Below are 15,254 nucleotides of genomic sequence, written 5' to 3' on the forward strand. Positions count from 1 at the left end.
TCTCTCCCTCTCTCTCTCTCTGTGTCTTTTATTTATTTATTTATTTATTTATTTATTTATTTATTTATTTAATAAATTTATTTTTATTGGTGTTCAATTTGCCAACATATAGAAGAAAACCCAGTGCTCATCTCTCTCTCTCAAATAAATAAAATCTTTTTTAAAAAAATGTTCAACTGTATTTCAATTCAATGAAGGGTCCTTTGACAGATTTTTTTTTTTTTGTGCATTCAATTAAGATTTTGTATCTAATCCACTGATTTTTACAGGCTCAGAAAACTCAGAAACCACCACAGAAACCAGCACCCACAGTTGTTTCTGTAGCTCCAGCTGTCAAAGATCCATTGGTTAAGAAACCAGAAACTAAACTCAAACAAGAGACAACTTTTCTAGCATTTAAGAGAACAGAGGTCAAGGTACAGTAGTACATTTCATTTTTATCTAAGATTGGATTTTAATTTAGTTGAATAAAAAATACTTGAAAAAAAATATTGATAGGGAACTTTATATACTAAATGGCCATATGTTGGGAAAAGACTGCATTTCTATTACCAGTAGTTAGAAAGGGAGCATTTCTATAATTATTTAATATCTAACTCTGCTATTTCTCTTTTTATCAAAATTAGGAAAGATCATCTATAAGCATTCCAAGGTTGTATTCTTTATCATTTCCATGTAGTCAGACACTTATCTCCAATCAGGAATTTTCTTTTAATTCTAAATACCTCTGCCCTCAGTAGCAACAGTTTTGCTCTTCACATTACTTGTGTTGATTGGCCTTGCAGCATTTTTTCTGTTTATTGGCTATTGAAGAAGTTTTCTTCATCTTATTTTTTTTTCCTTTATTATCATGAACTTTCATGGTACCTATCTTTTATACTAAGGGACCATATTATCTATTGAAAGCGTCACCTTTCTCGTTCTTAGTTTTACATCTTTGAAATCACACTATATAATATCTGGCATTTTGGTATCATGGAATAAAATATTTTTGTAAACTAATTTTATAACGAAAACAATGTTTTTACTGAACTACACATTCCAGTTTTAAGCAGAGTACTAAAGATTTTAGAAAATATTAGCCCCAATTTCTCAAAAGTTGATCCCAGAAAATTCTAGGTATTACCCTGTTCTACTGACTATAAGTAGCAAAGTTCAAGAACCTTGGTGTGATGATAAAGAATATGAATGTAAAGGGATGCCTGAGTGGCTCAGTTGGTTAAGCATCCAACTCTTGATTTCAGTTCAGGTCATGATCTCAGGGTCATAGGAATGAGCCCTGCATTGGGCTGTGTGCTCAGTGGGGAGTCTGATCTAGAGTCTTACTCTCCCTCTCCCTCTGCCACTCCCCTTGCTCTCTCTCTCTCTCAAATAAAAAAATATATGAATATAAAGTACTTTGAGAAAGATATTGATAATTTTATTTGCAGATCATTTTAAAACTTACTTTGCCAGGGAAGTTAATATCTAAAGGATATCTGCATTTGCCATGTAAAAACTTAGCAAATTGGAATAGAAGGAAGAATAATTTATTGAAAGTAATTAGAGTTGCTGTATTTTATACTTAAATCACTTTTAGATAGATTTTTATACCAACTTGTTACTACTAAAGTATAATTTTAAGAAATCCAACATGAAATTTTGTGGAAAATAAATTAAGGTCTCGGCTGTCATGTTTATTTTGATTTAGAAGTCTTGGTGTTTTTATGATGAAAGTGAATACATTTTTACTATGGAAAAATTTGTTTCCTTTCACATATTAAAAAACATGGAAAAAATAATAATAAAAACAAATGGCTTTCTAACTAGGATAATGGGCAAGAAAATATTAATAGATAAAAATTGAAAAATAGCTGAGAAATTTATTATCTATGCTGAAATGCTAAAAAATTTCTTGGTTTCCATTGTTTGTGTTATTTTATTTTTTCGTGCCCTGATAAGCCATCTGTCATTCTGTTGAAAGGCAATACAAGTAACTGCAAGCCAATAAACTAAAATGCTGTACATACAAAATCTGCTTTCTGTTTGTACTTCATAAGTGTTGGTCTTTTTAATTACTTCAGATGGATATTCTTCTGTGAAGTTTGTTGAAAGATCATTTAGCCATATGGCAGACAGTTTTATGTTTAATAGAAAAGGAAAAAAATTAGATCTTTCCTAAAAAGAAAATTAAAAGTTTACTACACTTGTATCCTTTTGCTTCCTTTACTAACTTTTTCTCATTACCTGTGTGTGTTCCTCCAGGAATTTATAATTTACGTGTGGCTTATCTTCTCTGGATAACCTTATGAGATAGTTACTATAAAAAAAAAAAATCCTAGTTTTTAGAGTATGTAAACTAAAACCTGGACTTCCTCTTATAAATATCTCAGCACTTTATTGTGATTACTTTTCACATTGATTAAAAATGTTTACATGCAGGGGTGCCTGGGTGGCTCAGTCAGTTAAGGGCCAACTCTTGATTTCATCTCAGGTCATGATCTCAGGATCCTGGGATTAAGCCCCGTGTCAGGCTCCATCCTCAGCAAGGAGTCTGCAAGCGTTTACATGCAGATAATATTGAAGGCTACTTTGTAAGAACTAGCAATGTTTTTATCGACTCAGAGTTCAGGTCTGAAGTACAACTGCATGTATTTTAGGCATGGTAATTGCCATATTTCTGAGTAAAATACTATTTGTAAAACTTAATATTTTACCAATATGTAAATTTAACACTTTTGTGAATCTTAAGAATATAAAGGTAGAAAGAGTGCTAGTGAGAAGTTCAGTTTAAAATTAACTTGAAAAAAAAGTTTTGCCTGATGAAGTTTAAAAAAAAATTATCCTCATGTGAATAAGAGCAGTACTTATTTATATAATGACATTGGTATCATTGTTAGCTTTTGACTGGCCAAGGAAGTTAATTTGAGAAACTAAGGTGTTATATCTTTAAGAAATTCATCTGGGAATAAGACAGGCCTGCTTAAAATGTCACTGTGTAGCTTATGAGGCAGTTAATAAAATCCTTTATACAGAAGCAGGGATCTCTTGTATGCTTGTTTCAATGGAAACATGAACAAATTGTGAAAATAAGGTTATGAAACCTATTCAGTACATCACCAGAGCTGTACAGTTCCAAATAGTTAACATTACACTATATATACATGCATACAAACACAGAGACACACACACAGATTTCCATATATATTTTGCAGTGCAGGAGTTATTTGCTCAAAATTGGAGTTGGAACATTTTTTTTAAAAAATGAATTCAGAATCTGACACATTCACTCAGTAAGTAATTATCAAATGAATCTATTTATCTCAGATGTTTTCTAAATGACCTGGGCACAAACATTTTTGTCCATTAAGAGTGTTTTGAAATAATTCACAAGCCAGTTGGAGCAATGTGTAAAGAATAGGGTACTTTACTGAAATAGATAATACCTTTTTTTGGTGAAAAACAAGTTAAAGCATTAAATCTGATTTTCTGATGAGCTTATAAGTGAATTTAAAGCAATTCCCAAAAAGGAATTTCATATATTTCTTTTTTGGAATCATTAGAATAAGAAAGTGACATCCCAGAATTTCTGCTTTGGAAATGGTAGGGTCTATTAGCTATGGATAAATGTTATTGTTTGTGTTGTTTCAGATCAGTTTCATAAGAACTTAATTTTGGTGGTGTGATTTAAATTTCCCCAAGTCATTACTTTTGTAACATAAAATAAATGTAATGTAAAGTCCAACAATTAACTGTTATTTATTTATATATATTTATATATATAAATTTATTTGTATAATTAAACATCATATATTTATAAAGATATAATTAAGTGTTAATTACATTTCACTCTTAAGCAGTATTTATCTTATTTTTTTTAGACGTCCACGGCTATTTCAGGAAATTCTTCTAGTACCAGTGTTTCCTCTTCAGTAACTAGTGGCCTAACTGGATGGGCAGCTTTTGCAGCTAAAACTTCCTCTGCTGGTCCATCAACAGCAAAATTGAGTTCAGCAACCCAAAACAACAGTGGGAAACCTGCTACCTCATCAACTAACCAGAAGCCTGTGGGTTTGACTGGTCTGGCAACATCATCTAAAGGTGGAATAGGTTCCAAAATAGGTGCTAGTAACAGCACTGCACCAGCTGTACCATTGAAACCACCTCCACCTCTAACTTTGGGCAAAACTGGCCTGAGTCGCTCTGTTAGTTGTGACAATGTTAGCAAAGTAGGTCTTCCGAGTCCAAGTAGTTTAGTTCCGGGAAACACCAGCCAACTCAGTGGGAATGGAAATAGTGGGACATCAGGACCTAGTGGAAGTACCACTAGCAAAACCACTTCAGAATTAAGCAGCTCTCTCTCAGCATGCCCTAAAGGTCCAACTTCACAAGAATCACAGCTCAATGCCATGAAACGATTACAGATGGTCAAGAAGAAAGCTGCCCAGAAGAAACTCAAGAAGTAGTGTGGCCAAGTAGGTTTTTATATCAAATTACCCTAAGATCTTATTATTAAGACATAAACTGTAATATACTATAACTTAATAAAAATCTTCACAATGAAAAAAAAATCACAATGAAATTTCTATTATTTCTTACCTTAAAATGCTAAATGTTTTAAAGCAAAATTTGGATATCTACTTTAAGTCTGTTTAACATTTTTATTTTAACAGTTTCCATAGTGTGTGAAAACAATAATTTGATTAATTTTTGATGAGAACTTCTGGAATCCCAAGACACTGGTAGCATACATGAATTTTATAAAAAAGAAATAGTGCATCTACTAGCAAAGTCCCAAGAATTACTCCTGCTGAATAAAGTGCCTTACAAAGTGGCAGGAATGACCCAATGTAGTTTTCTGCTTTCCCCCCAATATTCCAGATATTCAGTGTTAGTCCCTGGCCTCATATAGATTGATCCTCCCTCTCTCCTCAAATATTTCATCTCCCTATTTTCAAAATTAATTTTAAATAATTGATTTTTCACATTTCTGTATTTTTACCTTTCTTATTACTTCATAACAGTTATTTAGGGGTCTATCTCTTCCAATAGATTGCAAACTCCCATAATGCAGTACTTTTCTCCTGTTACCTACTGTTCCTCACATTGCCAGTCTAACATACAAACATAGTATGTTCCTAAAAATGTTAAGTTTTTACTTATCCTGGTTATATACATTCCTGAGAATTCTTGAGCAAAATACCCATTCCAAGAATTTTTGTGGTTGGATGATTTCTGACTTGTTTACATACTGATAGCTTCTTCCTGTATTATAAAAAAAAAAAAAAAAAAAAAGGCTGCTTTGTTTTTACTGCCCAAAAGTGTTACAGTATTTTAATTTTAGTTAACTTTGTATAAAAAAGCTCCTATATCATGATTAAATCTTGAAATTGTTTTGAAATATGTCTGTGCACATTGTTAAATCATAAAATCTCAGGGGTCTGAGTTGTAACCTTTTTGGTAAATTAACAAATTATTCTACCACCGTTTTACATATAGTCTCTGACAGAAGAAATGAGGCTTTCTGGACCAGAGAAACAGTTTAGCACTACAGTAAAAAAAAAACAGCCATTTTGTACCTCATGAATACCTCATTTCATCCAAAAACTAGAAGTCCAGAAAATTCCTACATTCGTTAGACGATGAACAGCCTTATTCCTTCAACTTTGATGTGTGCTACTGAATCTTTATAAACCTCTAATCTCAAGCCCTTTCCCTTAATAAATTTTTCTAACATCTTCTAAAATAAATTGAGAAATAAAAGATTTCTGTGAAGATAAAGCTGTTTAAATAAACTTGGTCTTTCTCTAAGGAAAGATACTATTTTAAACTACCCTTAAATAATGACACTAAATTATTCATAGTAAAATAGAATTCTGGATTGAGATAATCCCATTGTTTGCATGTGGAGTAAACATCTATTTACATGTTTAAAATCTGCCTACAAATGTTTGTGTTGTGAGAAACAAAGATTTTAAACATCATTTAGCATGAACCTCAAATCTTTAGGCTCAAAGAACCAAAAACAACCCATAAAATCATCATTATTTTTTATGATAGTTTTATAGTTGAGGGCCAGTTTGGACTAAGCTGGACAAAATGATCTGATACAAACTCAGCTCAAGAACTAACAGTTCATGTGACCTCAGTACCTCTGAGATACTAACACAGTAATGCACAGTTTGCACATTAGCACTTGAAGTGAAAAATTTTATCCCATCACAGAACATATGTGCTGGATAGAGTTGAAAGAGAAGGAACTTTTAATTTCTGCCATATTTCAGAGAGGATGTTAGATTACTTTTTAGGAAGTTATGTTTCATTGAGCTTGGCTCTTTGTATAGATTATATGTGTGTATAAATATATATTTGGAACCTGTATATATGTAAGTATGCATATATCTAGAGTAATGTATATAATGCAGTTTGATATTTTATACAGGTACTTTTATATTAGAGTTTGTCTTCAGGTAGATCTTAGATCTTGATCTTTCCATACTTAAGTGAACTATAAAGCTTTTTAACTGAACATGTATGAAAGTAGACAGCTTTATATTAATAGTACTTATCATTTAATTTATTTTATTATACATAGTTGTTTTTTTTCCCCCTGCACTAGAATTTAAGTTGTATGAGGGCAAGCATCTTGTTTGATTTGCATGCGATTGTATTCCCACTGCAGCCCTTCTCAATAAATATTTATTATGCCAATGACTGGAAGATAAGTAGGTGAACCATGGTAGACTTTTAGGATTGTAAGCTCAAATCCTATTCTAGTAGAAATTTGATCAATAGCACTTTTTACATATTGTGCTTTCTGGTGGATTTTAGTGGCTTCAACAAAAACCAAACAAAAGCAAAACTACCACTAAACGACCACTGACTTAAAGTCAGAAGATCTGTTGTTGTTGTTTTTTTTAAAGATTTTATTTATTTATTCATGATAGACATAGAGGGAGAAGCAGGCTCCATGCAGGGAGCCTGACACGAGACTCAATCCCAGGACTCCAGGATCGCACCCTGGGCTGAAGGCAGGCGCTAAACCACTGAGCCACCCAGGGATTCCCCAGAAGATCTGGTTTTGAATCCCAGTCTCTGTGTTTGAGCTGTATCTTCTTTGGTTTCCTCCTCTATAAAACATAGATGATAATTGAGATAAAAAGAAGACATCTAATATTCTAAGGTTAGGTTTCTGATTCTGATGCTTAACAAGGTTGTGGTAGTATTGATTATTAGTAACTCGGATTATACATTATATTGTGATCATAGGATATATAGGAGATACATTTATAAAAATAAATTTATATTAACGCAATAATTATAAAAATTATATAAGCAATTAGAAAAAGCCATAAATACATTTACGTACCATTGTATAGTTTTCTTTTAAAGTAGGATAAACTTTATTAAGAATACACTCCCTAGATTTTTGAACAAGAACATCTAATTCCAATATATGCTAAAGTATGATCTGTATTCCTGAAAAACTGAAGCAAATCTTGCCTGTAGACTTAACTGGAATTCTAGTAGTCCTGGAGTGAAGATGCATTATATTAGATAATATTTTAGATCACAGATAATTTAATGAGTTTTTATATATATTATTTATATAGTTTTTATATATATTATAAAGTTTTTATATATATTATTTAGTGTATATAGGAGTTTTTATATATATTATTTAGTGTATATAGGAGGGAAGTAACAAAAAATTATACTTTAAAAATAGTAACATTCTATAAATTGTAGTATTTCCCCAGATAATGTAAAATCTAGTGTCCTCCCAGTCAGTGAAATCTAATTACTTCTTCATCAACTGTAATGTAGATTTATATGTCTAATTTGGCTTGAATATTGTGAGGGCTAGATGTATTCAGTATTGAGCAGTACGTTTAGTACCTTAAGAAGCCATAGTTACAGCAAATAGGGTTTCATTAGTTTTCTCTCCATCTTCAAATATAAAGATTTCATCTCTATTCATATGGCTCTGAGAAGGTTTTGCAATAGACAAAAATCTAAGAAGCTTATGGGAAAAGTGAAGAGTTTCAATTTCATGTTTCAGTAATAAAAACTAATTTTTGTAAATCATATGAATTATTCATCACAAATAGTGACAGGCACTTAATAGCCATCTCTAAAAGTCCAAATTATATTTCAGGCAAAATATGGACTATATCAGCACTTAAAGTATTTCATGCAATGCTACATACTTACATTGTGCATTATTTTCTGCATAGCTCAATGTTCATAGAATTATTTTACACTAATGAAAACTCAAGTTATTTTTCTTTTTCAAGAAAAGATTACATAATTATTTATTAGGAAGCATGAGCAGAGGGAGGGGCAGAGAAAGAGAGAGAGAGAGAGAGAGAGAAGCAGGCTCCTCACTGAGCAGGGAGCCTGATCCCAGGGTCCTGGGATCATGACCTGAGCTGAAGACAGAAGCTTAACTCACTGAGCCACCCAAGTGCTCCAAAGAGGATATTTTTCTAAAATACAAGGAATGTTCAGTTAGTAGCTTTGTGACTTTTTCACATGATTTAAGTACACATGGTTAATTTTGTATTACTGATTTTTTTATGATTTCCAAACATTGTGCATAATATTACTTTAGAGCATAGATATTTAAAAATAAATACTATATAACATGTATACATACACTTGTTTATTTGTTTTACAAAGAAAAACAGCCACAAAAATTTCTCCTTCATTCTTGGTAAAAATACCTATTTCAGAGAATTCTATATTGTAAATAACATTTAAATTTTTAAATACAAAAATTATTTCTTAATGCCTTAATTATAATGATGTCACCAATAGTTTCATCTTTTTAAACTTCTTAAAGACTTACATACACCATAACTATCTGTGGATTTTATTTCCCTTAGGCCCAACAAAATAATGTCTGACCTCAAAAATATAACAACAACATATGAGGAAAAGGAAGGGATTGTACGATGTTAAAAAAACAAAGCCAAAGTGGCATAAGAAATGTAGGTGAATTTTTAAAATAGCAACAAAAAAACATAGTTTTATAGTAACATATGTTCCTCACAATAGGGATGGACTGCAGTAGGTGGCTTCATTACAACACCTGCTCAGCAGTTAACTGTAGCTATGATTTTAGTGGTGTGGTTTCTAAAAAGGTCAGCCAGGAAGCATCAATCCTAGGACCACACAAGTAGACAAAGCTTCTCATATACATCTAGTCACTTATTTCAGCCAGAGAAGTAGATATGTGCTACTTACATAATTTTTCATTTTGAGGGGAGCATAATATATATATTGTTATATATTAAATATATACTTTTATATACCAAAAATGTAACTATATATATATATATACACACATATGTATATATGTGTATATATGTATATGTGTGTGTATATATACATATATATAATTTCCCCACTAGTTTGGTTATTGGATATATTCATAGTTACCAGAAGTAGCAAGTTTGGATTTCCTTTTGCTTTACTCTAGGCAAACTGGAATTTACTTATGTTTAACCATTGGGTACAAAGCACTATTTAAGACATAAAAAGTCCCTGTATATCCAAAAAAGAGAATCTTCTTTTGGTATCCAAACTCAAAATGAGAAAATGTTATGCAAAAACAACTTAACATTAAAACCTTATAAAATCACCTTTAGATTAAGTATTTAAATTTAAATTTAACAAAATTTTAAAATGCAAATTTTTCTGTCATGTAAATGTCATGAATTTCTAGGGTTGTACATGTCATATACATGCATTAAACAGCCCTCTGAAAAGCACCACTTCATTTTGTTTATATTCCCTAGTAATATATGTAACTATATACTATAGAGATGAAATCTTTCAAAGTAACAATCAAATCTTAAAATCTAATGTCATATTAGCACATTCTATTTGAACACTGAAAGTCCACCTTACTTTGGTTTTTAAAGAAAACCACTAAGTCAAATAATCTTTTTGATGTTCTAAAGAAGCATCTACCAGTCAATTAAAATGTCTTGACAAGATATGCCTGAAATCTTAGCAGACAGTTTTGAGCTATTTCCAAATTAAAGTTCAGTGTCCCAGGACATTGTGTTTCAGCAAATGTTATCCTTAATGCCTGCCTTGTTTGAGTATAAATCAGCAACCAAAAATATTTACATCTTGGCTCAGAACATGGAACACACATTCCCCATTCATCATCCAAATGATTGAGCGATCCAAAAATACTTCTTCATTCAAGTAACATTAGTGATCATGTAGGATTGTTTTTAAACAATTATGCTTTAAAAAATTTTTAAACAGGGGATCCCTGGGTGGTGCAGCGGTTTGGCGCCTGCCTTTGGAACCCAGGGCGTGATCCTGGAGACCCGAGATCGAATCCCACGTCGGGCTCACGGTGCATGGAGCCTGCTTCTCCCTCTGCCTATGTCTCTGCCTCTCTCTCTCTCTCTCTGTGTGTGACTATCATAAATAAATAAAAATAAAATAAAATAAAAAATAAAAAATGTTTAAACAGCCAAAAATATAAATAATAAACCTAGATACTTCATTTTCTCTAGACTAACATCATAAAAGTTCTTATAGCCCTTGATTTTGAAAAACTCAATATTTAAATATGGACCTGACCTGAGAGAAAAATGGTCCATATCAATGTCCAGTATTTGTATCACTAGGTGCTTTGCTATAGCGAATGTATACACTTCTGGAAGGTTAGTACACCATAGTGGTTAAGAGTATGGACCCCAGAATCAGACTTAGGTTTGAGTCCAGGCCTACCACTTAACTAGCAGTGTGACTTAGGATAAATTACTTCACCTCTCTGGTGAACAGTTTTGTCATAATGTTGTGAGCATCAAAAAAGTTACCCTATTTAAGCATTTAGAACAATTTCTGGCATGTAGTATGCATTCAGTAAATGTTAGATGTTATAATGTTATTCCGGCTTTTTTTTTTTCAATTCAAAACTTATAGAGATGTTCCACATCAAAGATTTTCTAGTTGGCTGTTAATTCCTATTCTTATGTGTATTTAGTATACTCCCTGGTTTATGCATATATGTATATAATCTATATCATATAGTATACATATATACATATAAACCATATAATGAATAGGATTATATGTATATAAGTATATATGTGCACATATGCAAAAGAAAATAAGAGAAATAGAAAAAATATTTGAGGCAAAATACATAATAAATTGAAAAAATCTTATTCTTAAGTCCAACCTTTCATGTTAATAACACATTTATCCCTTCAAAGATCTCCACTTTTAAGTAGTTGATAGTTGGAGCTTGAGCAGTTTTTTGAGCTTGAGGTGTTTGTTTTGCTGCTTCTGTTAAGTGTTTCCTTCAACATGTTCTTCAAAATACACTTTGAAATAATCTTTTTAGGAACCACAGTCTTCCTTAAAACTTGATACAGGATCAGTTCATGTAGTTTGGAGGTTTCTTGACTTCTAGACCAAGATTTTGTAATGTAAGTTTTATGAGGTAGTCAATCAATAACTTGCCAGAAAACAAATGTCAGGGCCCCTTTTCTTAAGCATAAGTCATCTTCCCAAGGTAGTTAGCTGGCACATAACCTTTCTGCCCCTGAGCTTCAGCTAACCACCACTCTTTATTACCACTTAGGTCACAAAATCTAAGTATGTGGACTCTTTGGTATTCCTGAAGGCTGAGTTCATGGTCACTTCGTGCTTGAAAGGCATGAACTGCATAGAAAATCTAGACAAAAAAGGAAATGACATTATTGGAAGCAGAACCTAAATATTTAGACAAATATAATAAAGATATCCAAGCTTTTAGAAAGAAGGCTAAGTTTTTCTTATTTTTTCAACATCACATTCCCCAGTTCCTTCTGCTGGATTTATTTTGCTAAACCATGACCCAGATGAGAATATAGTTCAACATGCATTCTTACTGTTCTCTGAGGAAGAGTCTAAACTGTCCATGCTCGAAGGCAATCTGGCAGGGGTTTTTCTGTGTGTTGTTTTGTTGTTTTTAAGATGCTATTTTATTAGAGAACAAGCAGGGGGAGCTGCAGAGGGAGACGGAGAAGCCGACTGCCCACTGAGCAGGGAACCCGATGCAGGACTCAGTCTCAGGGCCCTGGGATCATGGCCTGAGCCAAAGGTAGATGCTTAACTAATTGAGCCACCCAGGCACCCAGTTTGGCAGTTTCTGTTAAAAGATTTATTTATTTATTTATTTTTTAAGTAGGCTCCACACCCAACGTGGTGCTTAAACTCATGACCCTGAGATTAATAAGAGTTGCATGCTCCTATTGACTGAGCCAGCCAGGCACCCCTAAAAGACTTTTTAAAATGTTAATTCTTTTTTTTTTCAGTAATAGCTCTAAGAATTTTTTTTATAATAAATTTATTTTTTATTGGTGTTCAATTTACCAACATACAGAATAACACCCAGTGCTCATCCCGACAAGTGCCCCTCTCAGTGCCCGTCACCCAGTCACCCCCACCCCCCGCCCTCCTCCCCTTCCACCACCCCTAGTTCATTTCCCAGAGTTAGGAGTCTTTATGTTCTGTCTCCCTTTCTGATATTTCCCACACATTTCTTCTCCCTTCCCTTATATTCCCTTTCACTATTATATTCCCCAAATGAATGCGAACATACACTGTTTGTCCTTCTCCGATTGACTTACTGCACTCAGCATAAGTGCATCATCTCCTACAGAAATAGAAACATTGGCAGAGATTTTTGCACAATAATATTGCTGCAGTGCCCATTCACAAAATGAGAAGTGAGAGGGAAATGGGAATAGCATTAAGTGTTCAGTAAGAGAGGAATAGTTAAAATCTATTCTAGATCTTTAACGCTAAGGAAATTTGTAGACATTAATAATGCTGTCTTCTAAGACCAATAGCATGGGCAAATGCTTATGATGAAATAGAAAGTAAAAAAAAAAAAGTATATAAAATCAGATGTACAATATAAGTCTAGTAGTATTAGTTCCTTTGAGTAGTAGAATTAGAGATGATTTTCATTTTTCTTGTTTTCTAAACCTTATCATGATAATGGATTAAATTTATAACTTTTAAATTATCTTAAGGGGCCTAGAAGAAATTAATAAAACATACTTCTGTCAAAAGAATTTTTCTCTAACCTCAAAGGAATACTTCAGAATTATTAGAACATAAGAAGCCCCTAAGTAAGTGTTTAGTCACTTCCACTAAGATCATAAGATTGATAACAGAAATGTTATATCATAAAATTAAGCAATTGATTAACAACATTTTATTCATTCATTTATCTAATCAAAATTTATTAAGTACCTATAAGTACCAGATATTATATTATCCAAGAACTTACAATGCAGCTAGGGAAAAAATGGGGCCCCAAAAAGGTACACACACAATCAACAAAAAACACCCTATACACATAAGTAATATACATGAGCCAGTTTTTTAAAGAGGTAACTTTGTATACGTGACAAAGTTGATAAAGGGGGTGGAAATGTAATATTCCAAGGTACATAGAATGAAAACAGTATATGGGAAAGGCAAGTAGATTAACTTTCTCAAAATTGAGAGCCAATATTAAAAGGAAACGGTAAGAAATAAGATGACTTCACTGAGTAAGAAAAGAGACTGGGGAATGTTGAGAGGGCACTATATAGTTAGCAGCTTAAGTTATTCTGTAGATGTTGAACTGTTATTTAACTTTTGATGAAATTTTGATATCACTGATTTTATCTCAACAACTCTCATGAGCTCCACCTCAAAGAGAGGAGCATTTATGGGGTGCCTGGCTGGCTTTGTCAGTTTAGAGCATGTGCCTCTTAATCTTGGGGTTATGAGTTCAAGCCCCAGGTTGGGTGTAAAACTTACCTAAAAAAAGAGAGATAGAGTGAGAAAGGAACATTTAAACTTTTCTCTACTGACCAATGATGGTACACAGTAGGAATTCAGATATATGTTAATTTGACTTAAAAGGCTGAAAGTCTTGAATATCACACAAGAATGTAAAAGAGATAACTTTGCATCATAGAAGATACACACAAGAGAGATGGCTGGGCATGGATTATTTTGTAATTTAAAAATTAAAGGGGGTGCCTCAGTGGCTCAGTTAAGTGATTGCCTTTAGCTCAGGTCATAATCCCAGGGGCCTGGGATTGAGTGCCCCCAGGCTCCCTGCTCAGAGAGTAGTCTGCTTAAGGATTCTCTCTCTCCTTCTGCCCCTCCCCCTGACTCAGCTTGCTCTCTCTCTCTTTCTCAAATAAATAAAATCTTTAAAACTTCTTTTAAAAATAAAAATTAAAGAAGAAAATAAAAAGGAAGGTGCTATAAATTCTTGAGTAATGAAGTGGCAGCAATAATAACCACTTTTCTATGCTCATGACAGTTTACATGTCCAATGTGCTATACCCTCATTGTGAGTTGTGACTTACTTTAGTCACAGAGTTCGTGCTGCTAGGATTGCATCTTCTAACTCCAAATTCTGTGCTTGATCTACTTCTCATATTACTTTAGGAAGCAGACTCTTTTTCTAGAAAGGATATGCATAGTATATTCTTGTGGAAAGGGACTAAGGTCTCTAATATGTTGCTGCTAATGTTTTTGTTGATTAGAAAATGAAGAAATTGATTAGGGTCACAAGAGCAGAATGGGGAATTTGGTGGGCAAAAGCTTTCAGGAATATGATGTGCCATAATACAGTTTCTGATTCTCTGTAAGAGACCATGTTAACAGTTGCTTAGCCAAATTTTATAATTTTCATGCACAGCATATATGCATTGCCAATGCAGCTATAGATTGTTTAGCAAGTTGAATTACCTACTAATATATGACTCCTAAATATTTGTGGTGGTCTTTCACTTTGGCACATGTTCTCTCAAAGGGAATATAAAATCTTCCACTTAAATCTATTTATATGATTTAACTGAGCCAACTGGCTGGCTCAGTTGGTTAAGCATCTGACTCTTGATTTTGGTTCAGGTCATGATCTTAGTGTTGTAAGATACAGCTCTGTGCCCAGCTCCATCCTAAGTGGGGAGTCAGCTGAAGGTTCTGTCTCTACCTCTCCCTTTGCCCTTCCTCCCACTTGTGTGCTCATGCTTGCTTGCTCACACTCTCTCTGTCAAATAAATAAATAATAAATAAATAAATAAATAAATAAATAAATAAGTCTTTAAAAAATCTATGTGGTGTGAAATACAGCAGAGCATGTATTTTAAACACTAAATATAAATCCTCATGAAATTGTGAATTTAAAGCACAAAATTACATACTTTAAATACTTTGAGGGATCATGGTCCGAAATTAATTTAGGA

The 15,254-nt window shown here is 32.9% G+C and overlaps 2 protein-coding genes across 4 annotated transcripts in view; one reads left to right on the top strand and one right to left on the bottom strand.

Annotated features, from left to right (window-relative positions):
• INTS12 (integrator complex subunit 12) overlaps positions 1-15,254 on the top strand; it is a 38,636-nt gene that overhangs the window by 22,396 nt on the left and 986 nt on the right. For 2 of the 3 annotated variants that reach the window (XM_026017602.2, XM_026017603.2), the window contains exons 7-8: positions 270-416; positions 3,861-4,550. In XM_026017602.2, the coding sequence (XP_025873387.1) occupies positions 270-416; positions 3,861-4,445 (732 nt within the window). In that variant the 3' untranslated portion in view covers positions 4,446-4,550. Of the gene's footprint in view, positions 1-269; positions 417-3,860; positions 4,551-15,254 lie in introns of those variants that run through there. The other variant, XM_026017604.2, reaches the window with a different exon arrangement.
• ARHGEF38 (Rho guanine nucleotide exchange factor 38) overlaps positions 10,905-15,254 on the bottom strand; it is a 123,018-nt gene continuing 118,668 nt past the window's right edge. The window contains exon 14 of the mRNA XM_026017600.2: positions 10,905-11,689. Within this exon, the coding sequence (XP_025873385.2) occupies positions 11,504-11,689 (186 nt within the window). The 3' untranslated portion in view covers positions 10,905-11,503. The remainder of the gene's footprint in view (positions 11,690-15,254) is intronic.

The sequence above is a fragment of the Vulpes vulpes genome, chromosome 4, assembly GCF_048418805.1.
Source record: "Vulpes vulpes isolate BD-2025 chromosome 4, VulVul3, whole genome shotgun sequence".
NCBI lineage: Eukaryota > Metazoa > Chordata > Mammalia > Carnivora > Canidae > Vulpes > Vulpes vulpes.